The sequence below is a fragment of the Solea solea genome, chromosome 16 (assembly GCF_958295425.1).
Source record: "Solea solea chromosome 16, fSolSol10.1, whole genome shotgun sequence".
NCBI classification, from domain to species: domain Eukaryota; kingdom Metazoa; phylum Chordata; class Actinopteri; order Pleuronectiformes; family Soleidae; genus Solea; species Solea solea.
In genome coordinates, this window is record NC_081149.1 from 11,276,077 (window position 1) to 11,294,866 (window position 18,790).

General features: G+C 40.7%; 1 protein-coding gene across 1 annotated transcript in view; it reads left to right on the top strand.

The window, feature by feature from the left end:
* The first annotated feature begins 16,212 nt into the window (after positions 1-16,212).
* The window catches only part of ngfra (nerve growth factor receptor a (TNFR superfamily, member 16)), a 30,057-nt gene continuing 27,479 nt past the window's right edge, over positions 16,213-18,790 (top strand). Inside the window, exon 1 of the mRNA XM_058654325.1 lies at positions 16,213-16,633. Within this exon, the coding sequence (XP_058510308.1) occupies positions 16,595-16,633 (39 nt within the window). The 5' untranslated portion in view covers positions 16,213-16,594. The remainder of the gene's footprint in view (positions 16,634-18,790) is intronic.

Here is an 18,790-nt window from a genome sequence, read left to right on the forward strand (position 1 = left end):
TAAACAGTCTGAAGAAGTACTGAAATTAAAATTGTGTAGCGACAAAGTGTATATTCAGATAGCACAAAACCCACTACAAAGATGTGCCTCCTGTATGTCCAAGGTATAATAATACAACAAAACAAAAAAAGAAAAAGAAAATGATGTAACTAAGGAAGATGTACATAGAAAATGATGAACACATAATAATATACAAACAAAAACTGTACCTCATTTAACAAGTGTAATTGTTTCTTACCTGAATCCCCACAACCTGGCAGATTTTTGCACTGAATGTATAAAATTAATCATATTCATCTGTGTAGGGGTGTTGACAAATGTACCACCTCCTCTTGTTTAAAGCCAACAAAAATATATTGTCTCATTTTCTGCTATATGACATATGATGAAAACAGGAAGTTGACTTAACTGACCTGTTTTGTAGAGGACATATACTCTGCTGCTTCTATTCAGTTTTTTTTGTTAAGATTTATTACTGGCTTTAAAGTGAGTAACAGAAACACAGGCACATACTAATGTGAAATTCAGAGGCTAATAGGGCTCCAGGAGAGTAAACAGTATGAAAGTCTGCAGCTGTCAAGGCTGATTTTTAAATCTACAAATAAAGATATATGGTAAGACCAAGGAGCAGGTAGTATATATATATATATATGTTGAGGTACATTTGTTTGATCTCCCCTCCTGGTTCAGATGATGAACAAATATGAAACAGTGACATATCTGAAAGCATCACTCTTCTATTTTTTAGTTGTGTTGTGTCTGTGCTCAGATTGAATGTGTTGGCAACATCCTTGTGTTTCCCCCTCTTTTATTAAAGTTGCATTAAAGGGCAACTTCACATGTTGGTGGACAAAGTCAAACCTCAGCAACCAGATATTAAGTAAAGGAGATGGGTCGCTGGCGCCAACCCCCCCCCCCCCATGCAGACAGACCGTTGTTCTGACCTGGTTGTGAACCTTGGTCTTCCTGCTGCAAAGGCAAGAGTGTAACCATAAGTAGCATGCTCCTGCTAAACACAGGGAAAGTCAGACGAGAATGTGCAGGGGAGAATGTGCAATGTTTTTGGGATATTTCCACTGTGTTGTTTTGGAGAACTTCTAAGGGTAAAACGGCCTAAAATGTTGTGATAACTGTGACAGAAAAAAAAACCTCAACTCAAATGGAAATGGACAGAGACATTTGGAGGATGGACCTACTGCAAGCATATCCACAAAGGAGCGACTTGGCATTTACCTATTTGAATATCATGACACCTTCAATTCTTCCTCTATGTTGTCTTATCATCATGTTATGCTGCTGCTCATTTTCTCTCTGCCAATTCTCATTTTTCTCTCAGCCCACATCTCCTCTTTTCTGCAATCCCATTCTTTCTGCAGTTCTTCATCTGGTAGTCTCCCTATCCCTCTCTCAAATCAAGGTGTGATTGCTCAGCACTCCCCTTTCATTACAGGAGATGTGCTGCCCAGGAGGAAATGCAGAAATGAATATATATATCTCTCTCTCTCTCCCTCCCTTACTCTCTTTCTGTCATGGAGGCTATTCAGGAGACAATTCTGAGTCCACATCCATCTCCATTAGCGGGGCAGCGTAGTGACCAGTGCAACCCCCCACCCACCGCCCTGTATCACGTTTCACTGCCTGCTATTTTTCCAGGTGGAAAAAGAAAGCCAGACACAGAGATGGGCAGATGCTGGTAACAGGGATGCAGAATAAGGAAAGAGAGGCATGATTTAGACCTCGTGTAAAGGAATCATCCATCCTCCACTTCTCGTCACGCGTCATACAATGACATCCCCTGAGGGAGATGTCTGGGACACGACACAGCGTCGACCAATGCACCTCAGTGGAAAGACTGAACTTGTCTTTGTCTCCAGCCTGAATCATGACATCTCTGATATAAAGATTTCACCTACAGATTTAAGGTTACAGTACCTTGCATTATTCACTGATGCTGAAATTGTATTCAGGTCACATTCACAATAAAAAAAAGTCTTAAGGGATGCAACAGGAAATGTGGGTACTGAGGGTATTGGGGAATTGTAAGAATGTATTCCCCTAAAGCTTGAGTTGTGTTTATTTCACATTTATGCCAAAAACTATTTCCGACCACTGCTGTTGTAAAGCATTTTGGGACAAGTCCAAAGTCTCCAGTCTGTCAAAACAAAAACAGCCATTTGAAACTCCCCAAAGACGGCTGTTCTGTATTCTGCATAGTATGGCTTACATTCTCTTAGAAGTCCAACAAATCATTTAAGCACTTTATTTTATCCATTCATATTGCATCTTCACAAGTGTGAAGATGCAATATGAATATGTAACATTTCTGCCTTAAAAATGTGTTCAGTTGTATACTTACATTAGCCGTGTTTCCATTACAGTGTAAATCCATAGAAATCTAAATTTCTATTAAGGATGATTTAATTATAGTCGCCATTTAAAGGCATCATCTCTGCCATAACTTCTGGGTCAAACCACCTACGAAACACCGGTTTAAAAATGACCGGTTTCCAAATGCACAGAGGAAACCAACAAGACAACAATTCTCATGATCCCAAGCTGCTTCCTGACATGACCTGTTAAACGGCCAAACTATGTGGTTATGCCAACAATATCTACACATTCCTATGATATTTATTTCATATTTTGTGACTTTGTCTGAGCAGAAATGTTTTTGCTTTTAAATATCTGAACTGAATATTTCATGACCAGGATGACCTGTGGATGGAACTTAAGGGTAGAAAGTTGTCTGGGCTACCTTGCAATGGAAAATTGATGAGTAGATGGATGAATGTAAACTGCTTTAAATCTTCATTAGTTAGGTCTCAGGTATAGGTCAACTCTCACTGCAGCCAAGTCAGTTGTGATTCCCTGTAGTTGTCTATCAAGGAAGCAAAGGACATTCGGCTTCTGACCTGGAGACACCATTACAATGTCACATTTAGCCGATGGGAACAATTTCCCTGCAAGAATTCAAGAATAGGCTGAAAAGGTCCAGGTCCTCCGAGTGTGGAAGTGATGGAGGAGTGTGTGTCAGAAGTAAATTAGGTATATTTGGCTTTACAGCCACCTGGCCTAGATGAGAACAACTCCACACACAAACACACCCGCCAGGACTTCCCTCGTCCATCTTACCCTATTCACGTCTGTCATTGTGTCCCATCAGGATATGTCGGGTCAGGGGAAACCTCAAGGGCAAAGTTCAGGAAACAATTAAGGGGAATAACTGCTCACTGGAGGAGCAAATTCCAGCTTCATTTTGAATATATGTCTGTTTCTCACAGGGCTCCACTCGTTAAATCATTAACCCCCACAACTGGAGACCACAAGAGGAAAAGCAACACACTTGCGTGTGAAAAATTTAGACAACATCTGCTTCTCAATTGGCTATTACAGGAGCTATTACAGAGAGGGATGAGATGAGAGCCCCCTGTAAATCAGTGGCGGCTTACCGGGTTTGGTTTGACCCTGAAGTCGACTTCACCTTCAGATATGCAGCTCCCAACGCCAGCAAGGCAAAAATGCTTCCACAGCATTTTATCATTGCAATATGTCAGCAGCACTTAAATAAGATGTATATCATAGAAATTCTAAAGTGCTCAAGCCTTATAGCATTACCAGTCATGACATTAGCTAAGCATGGAGACTAAGAATATTATTTGGATACAAACACACATAAAAATGACAGAGTGATGTTGTTTTTAAAGGAACGTGAATAGTGAAGTGAAACAATTTAGTGTTGCTGGACGGTTTGCTGTGAATTACATAAACCTTCATGGTCCACAGATTATAGAGTGTAGCGACTTTGGTGATCCTCTCGCTTTTCCACCAAAAGGTCAACATTTTTGGAATTTGTTGACTAAATAGTGTGGAAAAAGTGTGGAAGAACATGTAGCATTTCATAGCATTATTGTTGTCATTATTGTTGCCTCCTCTACCTTGGATGAACATATATGACAGGCATTCATTCATTCATTCATCTTCTGCCGCTTTATCCTCCACATGAGGGTCCCGGCGGGCACTGGTGCCAATCCCAGTTGACATAGGGCGAAAGGTGGGGACGTGCTGGACAGGTCGCCAGTCCATCACAGGGCCACATAGAGACAAACATCCTTTCACACTCACACCTATAGTTTTTGGACTGTGGATGGAAACCGGAGAACCCGGAGAAAAGCCACGCACACATGGGGAGAACATGCAAACTCCATGCAGAAAGGATCTTGTTCCGACCAGGGTCATGAGCCCGGGTCTTCTTGCTGCTAACAATAAGACAGGCATGCTCCTGCTATTTAATAAAAGGCTCACCGAATACAATTTTCACCAGTTTAAGTTTACACTATAGTATGGATATGTTCACAGCTTCATACTGTCATTAGAAAGCCTTTTTTATGTACAGTACATGAAGAAAATCACAGACTCATATGTGTTATTTACTGGTTTTGGTGTTAAAAATCCTTAGCTCTGTTGGACCAAACTAACACAGACTTAACAAATGAAGCAGCAGTAGACCAGCAGCTCCAGTGTCTCTGTGAGCTAAACATGCTGATTTTCTGAATGGCTTTTATGGCAGTTGGCAAAACAGTTGGAAAAGGCTGAGAAAAAGCACTAAACATTCTTAAGATATCATAGACACAAGGCTAATGTACATTTTATTAGACTGAAATCTGTCCTTGTGTCCCTTCTGGCAGCTGATGTTTTCACTGAGGGCGAGTGTCTCCAGCTGGTTCCAAGAGCAAATTCACAGTTCAACAATGTGCCAGTATCACACTTGAATAAAACCCCCTGAACTGAATGGCCCTGTTCAATTCAGGTAAGGACTTTCCCTGATATTGTATATTTTTATACATTGCACATAAATGAAACAATCTTATGGTTGAACTGCGTTCCAACATAAACACATAGTTGGGAATTGTATATGTTATTGCTTCATTTCAAGTCAGGTTACAAGGCAAAAAACAGATAGACAATAAATGTAGGTGCTGTATCGCATTAACATACTAATTGAAGTCATTTTATGAATAGCAAGATTCATGTATTCAGCGACTGATACAACCTAAACTTAACTTCGATTATCTATATGACACTGAAGGAAGACAAATGTACAGTTGAGCAGAGAGGAATCCTACTGCGTGAGTGACAGTGACATAAAAGGATGTGAGGAGGTTACTGGGATGCAACTTGTGTAAGGGAGATATGTGATGACGCTTGCTGGAAAAAAAGAGATAACATAAGACCAAACAAGAGCAGGGAAAACAAAACAGATGAATGAATACAGATTTTATGTTTAGAGCCAAGACGGAAAGTAACACTCAAGCATGCACATGCAAGCACACACACACACACACTGTGAAGTTTATTTTCTCTCTATTGAGGATTTCCAGGACATTAACAGCCAGCCATGTACACTGGATGAATGAACATGACTGGCCCCAACAAGGTTACAGCCCTTGTATGATATATGGAAACACAACAATGACTACCCAACTAACAAACACTTACACACACACACACACACACTTGGTACGGTGCAATAAAATAGTCCACAATCGAGATGTGGAAGTGCTGAATACGATAGAGTCACATGCACAAAAGTGTTTAATCACCTGAATTAAAGCCTTCATTATTCAACATTATTTAACAGTATTGAGCTGCATGTGAAAGCCCAGAGCTCAGGAGGATCACATTCGAGAAGTCAAGGATGCTTGGAGGAAGGTGGCGGAAGAGGATCAGGTTATCCAAGATTGCTATTCAATACCATCCAACCAGCTAATTGTATTACTCCCCTTTCTGTGCCTGGCTGTCAATACCCATCCTCAGGTTGCTCTCAGTCAGCTCACCTTTATCTACCGTCCACTTTCTTCTTTCCTTTGCTCTTAACACCTCATTTCATCTGCTTCACTCTCTCTCTCTTATCCTCTTGTGTCCCTCTGTTGTCCACATGACATTTTCCCTCCTTCCAGATGCCCAGGAGATGAAACATCAGTGGTCCACACACTCACTGGCCAAAATAAGATACACATTAAGCTGCTTTGATCCCAGGACATTTTGCCTGCATGAAATAAAATTTGTGCTAGGCAAGAGAAATGCTTATGAGTGCGCCTGCAGGGGTATCATGCAGATGTTCTGTTGCTTCTATTTATGCAAACAACAGGATATAATTGCAGTTGTCACATCTGAATATATTTAAATCGCATTTTTGTGCAACATAAAAGTTGCTCTGCTGAGTGATGCAGAGGAAATTAACTTATCTTGTGATGTGCTTGATGCACTCTCAAAGAGTGGGGGCACAGCTTCCCTATAGATATCAAGGATTTCAAATCAGGTAAGGCCATTAGTATTCCATCACCATCACCTCCTGTGAAGCCGCTCATCCATTCGACTGATTTTAGTGGTTAGCATTGCCATGAAGAGGACAGAGAAAAGCAGGCAAGAATGTAGATAAGAGGTGATTCGCTCCATTACAGTGAATCATAAAAGGTTTTCATCTACGGCAGTGCTTCACTTCACTCCAAGGAGAGAGACAATGTGTTATTACTTATAGATAAAAAAGATGCTCTCAAAAACCTTTTTAAAAATGTGAAGAACAAAATGATTAGGACCATCATTCAGACAATTACACAGTAAATTACAACTTGAAACCCAGTTCAATGTAAAGTGCTCCCTAGAAATAGGACAAAGGAAAGAATACAAAATACAATCAAGAGACCATCTATTTCTCCGGTTAAGTGCAATCAAAGCATAATCTACAATCCAATATACAACAGTAAACTTGTGCTGCGTGATGACTGCTTCATCTATGCCATGCTCATTTGTAGCATGCACGCGAATGTTAAGAGCTTTACATGTGCAGCATGTCAGAAAGTCTTGAACACAATTCAAAAGAGACGATTCTGCAAGTGACAAACATCCTCGTCAAATCAGCTAGCATTAGGTTAGTGCCATTTAGTACCAATGTGATCCGGAATGAATGGAAACCAGTGTGAGCAGATGCAGATGCAGTAGAAACATGAGGCGGAGAAGGTGCCAATGGTGTGTTCTGTCCACAAGTCATCAGTCACCCTTTTATGGAACCCTACATTTAAACCTATACCTTCTGTTGTCAGAATCGTATTTATAGACCTATAAAAGATAATTAATTACCCTCTACTTAAACACACCAAAGCATTAGGGAGACAGCAAACGCTCTGTTTCAATCACACTTGTTTCTATGTTTTGAGGAAACTCTTGAACAATAAGAACAATAATGAAAAAGTTCCCAAGAATTCATTACCCATTGACGAACCTTAATTTAGGAGTAGATTCGATTGGGCCAGTGTGCTGAAAGTAATATTAAGCTTTAGCAGTTTGAGCTGGGAGAATCAAGCAAGTATTATCTACTAAAGTAATAATATATCTGTGTTTTCAAAATGACTAAAGACCAAACAAAAGACTGACCTGCTTACATTAGAATCACTTTGTGTGGTTGATATACAAATGAATTCTAATTACACATACCATTTACTGTATATACTTTGCTGTCTACGATTTGTCTTGCTACCTTTCTGCAGTATTCCTGTAGCAATAGATGAAATTAGTAATTAATAAAGGAAAATCTCACCTTTGCAGAACCAGCTTGTTGGATTCCACAAAGAAACCACTTTCTTTTCAACAAAGTGCATATTCTCTAATGTCATTCAGTTTTTCCCAACAAAAACATGCTTATTTATATTTCTTGTAGACCAACATCTTAACTATTACTCCTAATTTCAAAACTCAACACTGACATGGAGTGACTTGTCAAGATGGACACTTTGTGCAGTCAGTGAGTGTATCAATGAAACGACTTGTATACGTGTTCATGAGCATCACCCGTGCAAATGGCTCCCAGGTACGTCAGGGTCAACTGTTCTGAGGGGGGTCACATGTTTTACAGCCTGTAGGTTTCATGCTTCTGCCTCACCATGCAGTGACAGCAGGGAATCCAAGGGTGAATATGGAGGCGAACACGCTCCGACCACCATGCTACGTAGAGACAGAGACATTGACACAAGAAGTGAGGGGGACATAAGGATGCAGCTGCTCAATCTGGTCCACCCTCTGTATGACTCTGTCTGGTTTGATCGTGATTGAAGGATCGGTGTTTAGTGTCTGTATGTTGGGTCAGTGTGAACACGCTGAACCATCTCTGGAGCAATATGACACTGCAGTCAGATGTTTTACTGCACCTCTGCTGCATCCTGTGCCTGTCTGGGTGTCCACGACTGTCAGGAAACAAGCTTTCCGACATGCTACGGCCTTCCTGGTAAGAAGCACCCCTAAGATGGTCATGCTTGTGTAGGAACTGTGATATAAAGTTGAACTGGCTGTCTTTTACAAGTGGGTGAACAAAGACCTGTAGTCACAGCCTAACAGATACTGTGTGATCAGATTGAACATGGTACTTGTGAAATTTGGTCCATGGAACACCATGTTCTACCACGATTAACTCTTGCAGACATAAAGGGTCATTTTTGGTGACTTGACGTGCAATTACACTTGATTAAATCACTCTCACCTCAATCATTGTTCTGATTTATAAAACAACAGTGAAAAGAAAACCAAAGAGAAAACTCATACACTTAAAGCCATGGTGATAAAAATGAGGGTTTAGTGTGATTATATTACACCTGTCAAAGAGAATAATATAGAGAATACAGCGAGGTTTGAATGTGCTCTGAGCTACATGTTCACATACTAACATATTCACAATAATAAGGCTGCCAGTGCTGACAAAGCATGAACCAGAGGCAAAAAAAGAGAGACAAGACTCTAACTTTTTAAACTTATTTAAAGATGTTGGCTGAGTGAAAAGGGGGGAAGCATGAGTCAGTGGTCAACCTATGATATCAGGAACAGACAGGCAGAAAATGCAGCAGAACAGATCAAAAGGGGTGAAGAAAAAAAAGTCCAAAAAACAGGCAGACGATCAAACAGGAGGAGGGAAAAAAAAAAGCTTTGGAAACTGCAGTAAAAATGACACAACTGACAATCTGGCAGGGGATGAGTGGAACTGGAGTGGATGTGGAGCAGGTGAGCAGGTGAATGTGGGGAATGAGGATGGCACAAGATACAAATTCATGTACACTTGTTGTGGATATATGCTATATGAGACAAGCTGGCCAACAGAGCCTTGCTGCACTGATTATTAAGCAAATTAACATAAATACTAGACAAATCTAATTATGAGTAAGATGATACATTGTTCTTGTTTTTTTTTTTTTTTGCTCCTCAAAAAAAACTCTCAGGAATCTGTGAAATGTGTTATGCTGTTATTCTTACTTAAACTTTCCAATGTCTGCTTCCAACCTGGCGTCCCAAGGGAGCGCTTGGCTGCAGGTCATCTCTCCTGCTCCTCCACCGTGGAATGCACATGGGATGTACAGCATACGGCTGCAAACAATGCTTTGAACGTCCTAGTAGGACAGATGAGACAGAGAGAGAGAGAGAGAGACGGCATGATGAAATGTTCTCTTAGCTTTGATTTCTTCTATTTTTTTGTGTGTGTGGAGAAGATGTTTCCAATAAGTTGCTGTAGAACTCAGATAAAGGCTTTGCAAAAGTGCATCGTAACGTAACATAACAGAGGGAGGAATCCGATGTTCATTCTCTTCAGTGGAAACACATTCATTGAAAATCCTTCCTTATTTACCTGCTGTATTTAGCAGTGGAGTTCATTTTTGCATCACTAGTCCACTTGGCACTGCCGCACAGTGGAAAGAGACAGAACAGAGTACAAATGAGACCCATTTGTCTCGCCGAGCCCAAGGAACTGTGCGAAAGCTGCTCGACTTTATTTTTCTAAATATATCGGCATGAAATGTTCATTGCAGGGAGGCCACAGGAAGCAGAAAACCACTACCACTGTGTTATTGGCCCAACATGCAAAATCATTGATTATAGCTTGGGACAGTCGGATGGGATTCCTGAGATCAGAAAACACAGCTGGTATTTACAGTATCTGTTTGAAATACATGTATGTCATAGATGCCAACATTTTGGAGGAAACTCACTCTGGCTCCTGTAATAATGCTTTAATGAGGTCATTTAAATGTCTCTGATGGGGTCATCTACTTAAAAATCCATTTTTATTCATCCCTTTGAACCTGTGATATCCGAGCTTAATGTTCAGGACGTGGGCAATCCTTCACAGTTAAAAGTTAACCAAGGAGAAAAATCCCCAACCATGAATATGACAGCGTAAAGACAGCCTGCCAGCAGAAAAGTGTACTTTCCCCTCCAGCGCTGGCCCAGCTCCAGCTTTCAGCGTTCACTTTTTGTGGTTTATATTTGCAAACGATTTGTGAAGGGTGAGTGCATCTCCTCCTCTGTACTGAACGGGGGCTATAATTCTTGTTTTTAGATGTGTAACCAGTCACAGGTGAAATCCTCTCCTGTACTTGGCAGTCTGCTGAAAACATCTGGTATCCACCTTCTTGAATTGCTACGACTCCCCCAGAAGTTCCACGATGCGTGCGTGCGCGGTCATATAACTTCATACAGTGGCTAAACCGAATCTTATATCAGCCGTGGTCTGTCATCTCCACTGCATTAAAATAAGAAATCACTGGAGTGTTTTTGTAACATCACACCGGGGTCACACACACTGTCATTAAACTGCAGCGAGGAAAGTCTCTTGTCATGACGAGACTTATCTGTGTCTAAACAGTGCAACATCTGTATTTTATAAGAAACACATTAAAGAGGAGAGATGTTCTACATCCCTGCAGAATACGAGGTTTTCCTTTTAATCTTGATCTGCCTTTTTTTTTTTTTTGCTGATTTTTTAAAGTGTAAACCGAGACAATATTTGCCTTATTGCTGCAATCACGTTGTGAGCAGCAGGCAGGAAGTGGCTGATTACACAGATTAAGTCAGTAATTAAAACATACAGGATTGTTCTAAAATACAAATTAAATGCTTCATATGGGTTTATAGAAGTAATCATGAATACAGTGCAGGTCAAGGCTGGTTTTTTTATGTTTAAGTGACACGTTTTCATTGTTTCAGTGAAACCAAAGTAAAACAACAGCCTGTGAAGTGTTGCCAGAAATTCAATTATTTAATTAAGTACATGAGGAGGCACAATTCCTACTCTATTTGTCTAGTATGGCTGTGACCACCTTCAAAGACCCTCATACAGCTGAAAATCATCACTTTAACCTCAGTCCTTGCTGCAGTCTTAGTCCAAATAACTTACAGACAGCACTGATGATAAACATGCAGGCCTGTCAACATCACACAGTTTAAGTATGTCAATGGCAATCAGAAAAGCATTTGTTTACTCCCGTCTTATTCCTTCTTCTTTGTTTTCTTTTCCAAGACACAACGACTTGGTGCCATAATGTTAAAGAAGAAGCGCTCATGTAAACAAATAAATACGACCACATTTCAGGGAATGTTGTGCTTTGTTGCCCTTTGTGTTGCTCACCATAACAAAGGCATCTCGTTCCGGATTGTATTTTAATAGTGACCTTGCAGACTTTACATGACATTTCCTTTTTGCTGACTAATCACACGGCTGGAAATGTGATACCTTCAAGTGAAAAATACATGTATCCTAGCCAATGCGCTGTCAGCAGAGATGAGTATATCCATGACACTACAGAGCTCACATCCAGAGGACATTTCTCTGTTTGGATAGATGCATTTCATGTGAGAGTTGTAGGACATCTCCGTTACACTGTTGTTTGGAATCAGACAATAAAAACAACACAGCTTGGAGAGATTTGATATTAAGTTTCATCGTTATTTTCAACTGACGAAAAAAAGTTCACCTAGATTATTTATGATTACATGTCTTAAGTCAGTAATTAATACTGGATTTAAAGATGGCTTTACAGATTAAGACGGGTGCTGTCATGAAGGGAAGTCAGAGGTGTTGCAGGGTTGATCTCGGAGGAGGATGTAGGAAGTGGGAAAATTGATGTGTCCCGAGATCAATACTGTATTTCAACGGTGTAACTGAATAAGCCTGTGGCTGCTGCTGCTGCTTCAGGGGCATCTGACTGTTTGTCCCCTGAGCTGATGGTGGGTGTGGAGAAGGTTGAAGAGCCAGGGTCAGGAGGATCAGAGAAGAGGAGCTCAACATACGTTTGAAATGCAGTCAGTTTTTTTGTGTGTGACAACAACAGCTTTATCACCGCATTGTCTCGGATCGATATTAATATCCATCAATACTGGTTTTTCTTTAGTGTAAAGCCTAAAGTACCTCAATGAGGATCTAACAGAATCATGTGCATTAGTGGTTTTCAAGTGGTTCAACCAAATTTATTATCAACTTGACAAAAAAAAAACACAACAACCCTGAAAACGTCTGTTGTGTGTCATGAAGTGCTTAATGGATTCAGACCTCAAACATTTTCAGCACGTTCAGCTCCTTTATAGAAGTGCTAAATATCTGCGTACACCAAGTCACAGAAAATGCAAAAACACTTTTCAAACATTCTAATGACATCAAAGAATAAAGGTTTTGCTACACTGGTGTTTATGGCCTCCCTTAGACAATAGACATGGCTCAGTAGGAGACCGAACAAGTTTACCTAATTAGAATTTGGTTTTATTAGCAAAATCTCATTATTTCAACAAGAGAAGAGTTGGAGATCCCGGCAAAAAGTAACAAAAGGTGGGTAGCATCTGGACCAGCCCAGCAATGGGCCGTCGGACCCAACGTGTCCCCAAAAGAAAAAGAAAATAAACTCAACCAGGACTGCTGGTAACCTCCAACCAACTGAAGTGTTATGTTATGAAAACTGAGGAGAAAAATCAAAGCTATTGCTAAATTAACAAAAACCATCTGAGGAGGGCCCTCCAGCTGGCTGCCCATTCTCCGTCCACTCTCTCTTTCCTCCTCCTTTTAAACTTCCTTCCCCACAATGACACTGACATTGGTTAAATTGAAATCTCCTCTCATCTGTCGGTGAAGAACAACCACATCCTTCTTTGTTAAAGCTCAAGATTATCACACACTCTGAGCAAGAGCAGCGGCTGATCTGAGCTCAGCTGAGCCTCCCTCTAGTGGCACATGATGGTCATTTACATCCCAATGCCTTTGAAATGAGGTTACTTTTCATGGGTGCCTTTTTATTTTGCACACACATCTGAATAGTAAAACTATCTTTTGTGTGTCATCAAAATAAATGGAACAGTTATACAGAAAGCGACATGCAGTATGACGAGAGGCCATAAAAAAGAGATGCATCACATCCCTACAGACTATGACACTATTTAATTATTTGTGTGGTGACCCAGTTCTCACACAAAGTTTCAGGGCTGTGAAAAGTGGCGGTCTCTTTTAGAAGTGCTTTACAGGAAAGGTGTTTCTAATATTCTGACTGCCTAATTTACATAATGTGGAGGAGAAAGTAATTAGAAACACATTCCAGCTTAATGTGATCCAGCACGACAATGCCACACACGGCACTCTTTGGCTCCGTGTCACTAACAATTACATTTAAATGATACACTCCATGATGGGATGGACAGTACATGACCAAAAATATGTGGACATCTATACAACATCTGCATGTGGTTGTTGAAAATGTTCTTCAAAACATCTAAGACCATACATCTGCTGCTGTAACAGCTTCCACTGCTCTCTTTTTTGGGTAATATTGTCTTGAAAGTTCATGCAAATCATGTTGTCGAGCACCTGAATCAGCATAGTATCTTTCCCAGTTATGTCAGAACAACAATTTTGTACAAAATAATCCTGATTTATGAGATTTGCCCACATGGATGAGGATGATCAACTACTTTTCACCACATTAAATTAACCTATATTAAAAATAAGGTATTTTGTTTCAGTTCAATTCAATTATTTCTCACTTTAGTTAACAAAAGGCTCTGCCTTATTTAACCAAAGAAATACCAACAATTTGGCCCAAAAACGAGCAGAAGCAGAACATTTAAAATAGCAAAAAACATCAAAAAACCAAAGCAAAGAACAACTGCAATATGACATTACATTTTAGTAATTTGGCACATGCTTTATCCAAAGCAAATTGTCCAGGAATACATTGGACAATTTAAACCATTCTGGTTTAAAGATGACCTGCTCTGCCACTGAATCATCCCCCAAATGAATAATACACATAATATATTATTTGGTGAAATGCTCATTATGGAAATGTTTGTAGCTACATAAACTACAGCTGGTAATGAACTCTTTATATGGTCACATGAAGTCAAATTTTTGAATATGTCAGACTCTTGTTACAACCATGCAGCGCAGCCATGACAAAGGGGATCCAAATAGGATTCATTTTAACAATAATTAACAATAGCGTCAATAGGATATCATCAGCATGATTAACTGTTATCACACCATTGGGTTTCATGAACTCATGTAATCTATGCATGTGGAAATAAACCTGGAAGTATTGGCTCAGGAGGCTGTTGGTCTTGGCTGCAGATGAGCGCAGTGATTGTCTCCTGCATAGTGACACTCTGTCACGCCTATCTGCAGCACCTGCCACGAAAACAAGGACATAAATGTAAATATTGTTTTGCATTTATGAATGAATTTCACACCAGCGCCCCAGCATGACCTTCATGTGAAGGATAAAGCAGTAGAAGATGGATGGATTTATGAATGAATTTCAGTCAGAATCAGCAACAACTCTTTGCGACTCCCATTTCTCCTGAATGTCCTCCATTATGATTCAGTATACGACAGCACGACAGCACAGTCCTGCAGTTACAAATAACTTTTTCCGTTTTCCAATAGTTTTCTAAAGATGCGTGAAGCTTAATCAGAGGCAGAAAATACAACTAAATGCCCTTATTTCCCCTCAAGGCAGTGGGTTTAAGTAACAACCATACAAGGTGAAGAAATATCTGCCACCTTAACCTCATGAATAATCTTCCATGTTACTTTGTGCAATGACCTAGACAAAGCCCACATGTGCAACACCAACACAATCCTTAATTAGAGAAAAGTGAGGGCTAAGGGAAACGGCAACCAGAGACATCAGCATTCTTGGCCAAAAACACATGTTGCCCTGAAAACAACCATGACCACAAGTCTCAGCCAAAAAAAACCCCCAAACATCTACATAGAATGACATGAATGAGGACACCATGCAACAGATGCAAACAAATCAAATCTCTGGCCAAAATGCAGATTGCTCTGGATGTTACCATGACCACACAGCCACAACCCCCCCCCCCCCCCCCCCCTGCACTTACAAACAACTACATGAATCCGGTCACACTATGCAACTATGCAACAGCCACAAACAAATCCAATTTGGACAAAAGAGCCTCCACTTGCATAGAAACCAGCCGCACAACTCAAGTAAGGGATTTGTGTGTGTGGAGAGGATTGAGCCAGTCATTTACATGTCACTTTGGCAAATTGAGACCTCAAGTGTGTGTGTGTGCATGTGTGTGTGTTCTCCTATGGGTTTGTGAGGACCGAAATAACATATATATGAGGACATTTTGACATTTTGTCTGGTCCTCACATTCTGTCAATGCTTAAAAGAGCTTTTTGAGGGTTAAGACTTGGGTTAAGGGTAAGGGTTAGGGTTAGGCATTTAGTTGTTATGGTTAAGGTTAGGGATTAGGCAAATTGGACACTCTAAATTGACCATAGGTGTGAATGTGAGAGTGAATGGATGTTTGTCTCTATATGTCCCTGTGATGGACTGGCGAACTGTCCAGGGTGTACCCCGCCTATCGCCCTATGTCAGCTGAAAATGGCACAGCAACCCCTGTGACCGTGTGGAGGATAAAGTGGTAGAAGATGGATGGATGGATGGATGGATGAATGGTTAAGGTTAGGGTAAGGGGCTAGGGAATTCATTATGTCTATGAGTGTCCTCACCACTAATGCTGCACAAACGTGTGCATGTCTACTTGTATTTGTTACCTCATTAGAACCTTATTTTTGGCATAAAAACGGACCTTTTCTGAACTAGTTGTCCTCATTTCTGAGGCACTAGTTTAAGTTTAGGGCTACACTTTGAAATACTGATTAGGTTAAGGTTATGGTTAGGTATGGGCTGGTTAAGGTTAGAGATAACACTTTGGTTAGGATGTCCAAATGAATAAAAGTCAGTGCAGTGTCCTAAGAAGGATAGCTGCGCAAACCTGTGTGTGTGAGAGAGAGACAGAGAGACAGACAGAGAGAGACGCGGGGTGAGGGTGAGGGTGGGGGTGGTTGTGGTGTATAGTCTTGCTGCAGGAGTATCAGGGGCAATAAACTGGAGGGAGTGGACGTGCCCCTTCTCCTCCTCTCTCCCTCCTCCGCAGTGCACTTGCAGCTGAGCAGCAATCCGGACAGGACAGTCTCCTCTTCATCCTCCTCTCCCTCTGTCTTCTTCTCCTTCTCTGCGGTGCTGCTGCTGGTGCTGCTGCTGCTGCGCTCACAGTCGCCTCTGACTTCAGTGCAGAAGTCCCGGACTTGACGCGGACTCATTGATAAAAATCTGCAGCTGGGATTAAAATGAGCACTCCTGCTGAGCGGCTCTCCTCCTCCTCCTCCTCCTGCTCCCCCTCCTCCCCCTCCCTCTCCTCCATATAGCGTTGCCTTCTCTGCACATGATCTGTTTTATGTGACTCAAGCAGGCGGCGCAGGATGACTACTACCTTATCGCTGGTGACTTTGTGCGCTTTGGTGAGTTCTCTTTACTGTAATCACTGCATTTACTGTGATATTCCTTTAATATGATGTTATTAGACGAGTTTTTACAGACATGCACACACTTTGTGATATTATGTTTTTATATATATATAAATATTTTATCCAATTACAGAGTTTCCATTTCTTAAAGGAATTTAAGTACAAATGTATATAATCTGATAGAATGAACCTGCAGAGACTTTAGTCGTGATGGAGGATGTGATGCTGTGAAATTGTTGCTTGTGGTGTTTTTCCCTCTAATGCGCCCTTAATGGACTGGTTTCCCCTGCTAAACACGCAGGTGCTCCGTGTTGATAAACACTAAGTGATTTGTTTATTAGCTTATATTATTTCCTCTCCTGTTCTGCACGTACACATGCCCTCACTCATTCACATCTTCCTCTTTTCTTTTTTTTTTTTTCTTAATCCAGGGAGGAAAAGTTACACAGAGCAGCTTGGATTACTATAAAACATTTGCTTCACAGTGATATGCATTTAAAAGCGGATTAGACTAATCTCAAATGATATTTTCTACTTTCAGTGTTTTTAAAAAAATATATATATATTGAAGAAGAGATAAAGATGCTGCAGGTAAAACTGAGTTTAAACTGGGTTTATTTTCCTTTTCTCCAGCTTGTAGGCAACTACAAAGTGTTTGGCAGATTTTGACATAAAACATAAGGCTCGTGTGGTGATTGTGGACAGTTGTGATGATATAGCGCAGAGCTGCGGGCTTATCCTCAGCCGTGCGTCCTGCTCTGGTCTCAGCAGCTGGTGCAAATGAGCTGCGCACTTCAGTCACCAAGTGCTTGTGAGGGGACTCTCTCTCTCTCTCTCTGTCTGTCTGTCTGTGTGTGTGTGTGTGTGTTATGACAGCTGGTTGAAAGGGTGCACTTTGGCAGAATTCAATTCAGATATTACATTCTCAAATTGACCATGAAATTGGGACAAGTAACAATATCACACTGGAATTAGGAGTTTGTTTCCTGTTGATGGTGAACACAGAATTAGACATTGATGTGGGAGGTGACACACACACACACACACACACACACACACACACACACACACACACACACACACACACACAGCACATTTGTATATTTGGGTTTCATCCAAAACATGCAGGCAAAATTGAGACATATCCATGTAACACAATAAAGGTTTGTGAGGAAATTGTTGAGGTAACTGTGTGACAAGGAGGACTAAGGCACTTCAGGAGAAAAAAACTTGGAATGACAGAAAGGAGGAAATAGAGAGAGAGGCTGAGCGAGCTCTGGTGTCTGCTCAGTACATCTGGTTTTGAATGAAAGCAGGGAAAACAGAGAGAGAGAAAGGGAGAGAGAATGACAGAGATGTTGGAATTGATGTCTCAGCAAATGTGAATTAAGTGGAAATGAGCATTTGCTCGTTACATAACAAAAGCCACTGGAGATGAAAGAGATTCAGTATAACAATTTTCTTTGTTGGGAAAAACGTCTGGATAGGAATTCCTTTTATTTGGCATTGTTGTGCACACTCCAGTGAGAGGAGCCTCTCAGTTCTCTGGCCAGAAAGCTGAGTGACATTTATATCAGAGTCATACAGTGAAAAAACATGAGAGGAAGGAGAGAGGGAGAGAAGGAGAGAGCGAGCGAGAGAGAGAGAGAGAGAGAGAGAGAGAGAGAGAGAGGGGAGAAGATTAGACATATTAGACAGCATAATTGTACATGCAGGAAATTGAAAATTAAATGAGCCAAATAAAACATGTAATTAATTATGTCAGGGACAATGCAATGCTTACTGCATTAGTGTTAGTATAGTTACAGTGCCATGGCTGTCAGGTAATTATAATGACATGAGCATACACACATTTGGACACAGCACAGTAAACAGATTGAATTCAAAATACTTTGACACCATAACCAGTTACTTGTTGCCATAAATAATCATAATCTCAAGATTGAAATAATAACGTTTGGTAAATGGAATTTTTTTTAAATAGTCCAGACTGCAGTACCTCCAATGCCCACCAGTGGGCCATGGTACACACACTTTGAGACAAAGTACCCTCATGATATGTTACATACATTTTGGGATTTAGCTAAAACATTAAGGCTGAATAGCTTTAGGGCATTTTCAGAAAGCTGGGACTTTTTGACAGGTGAAGTT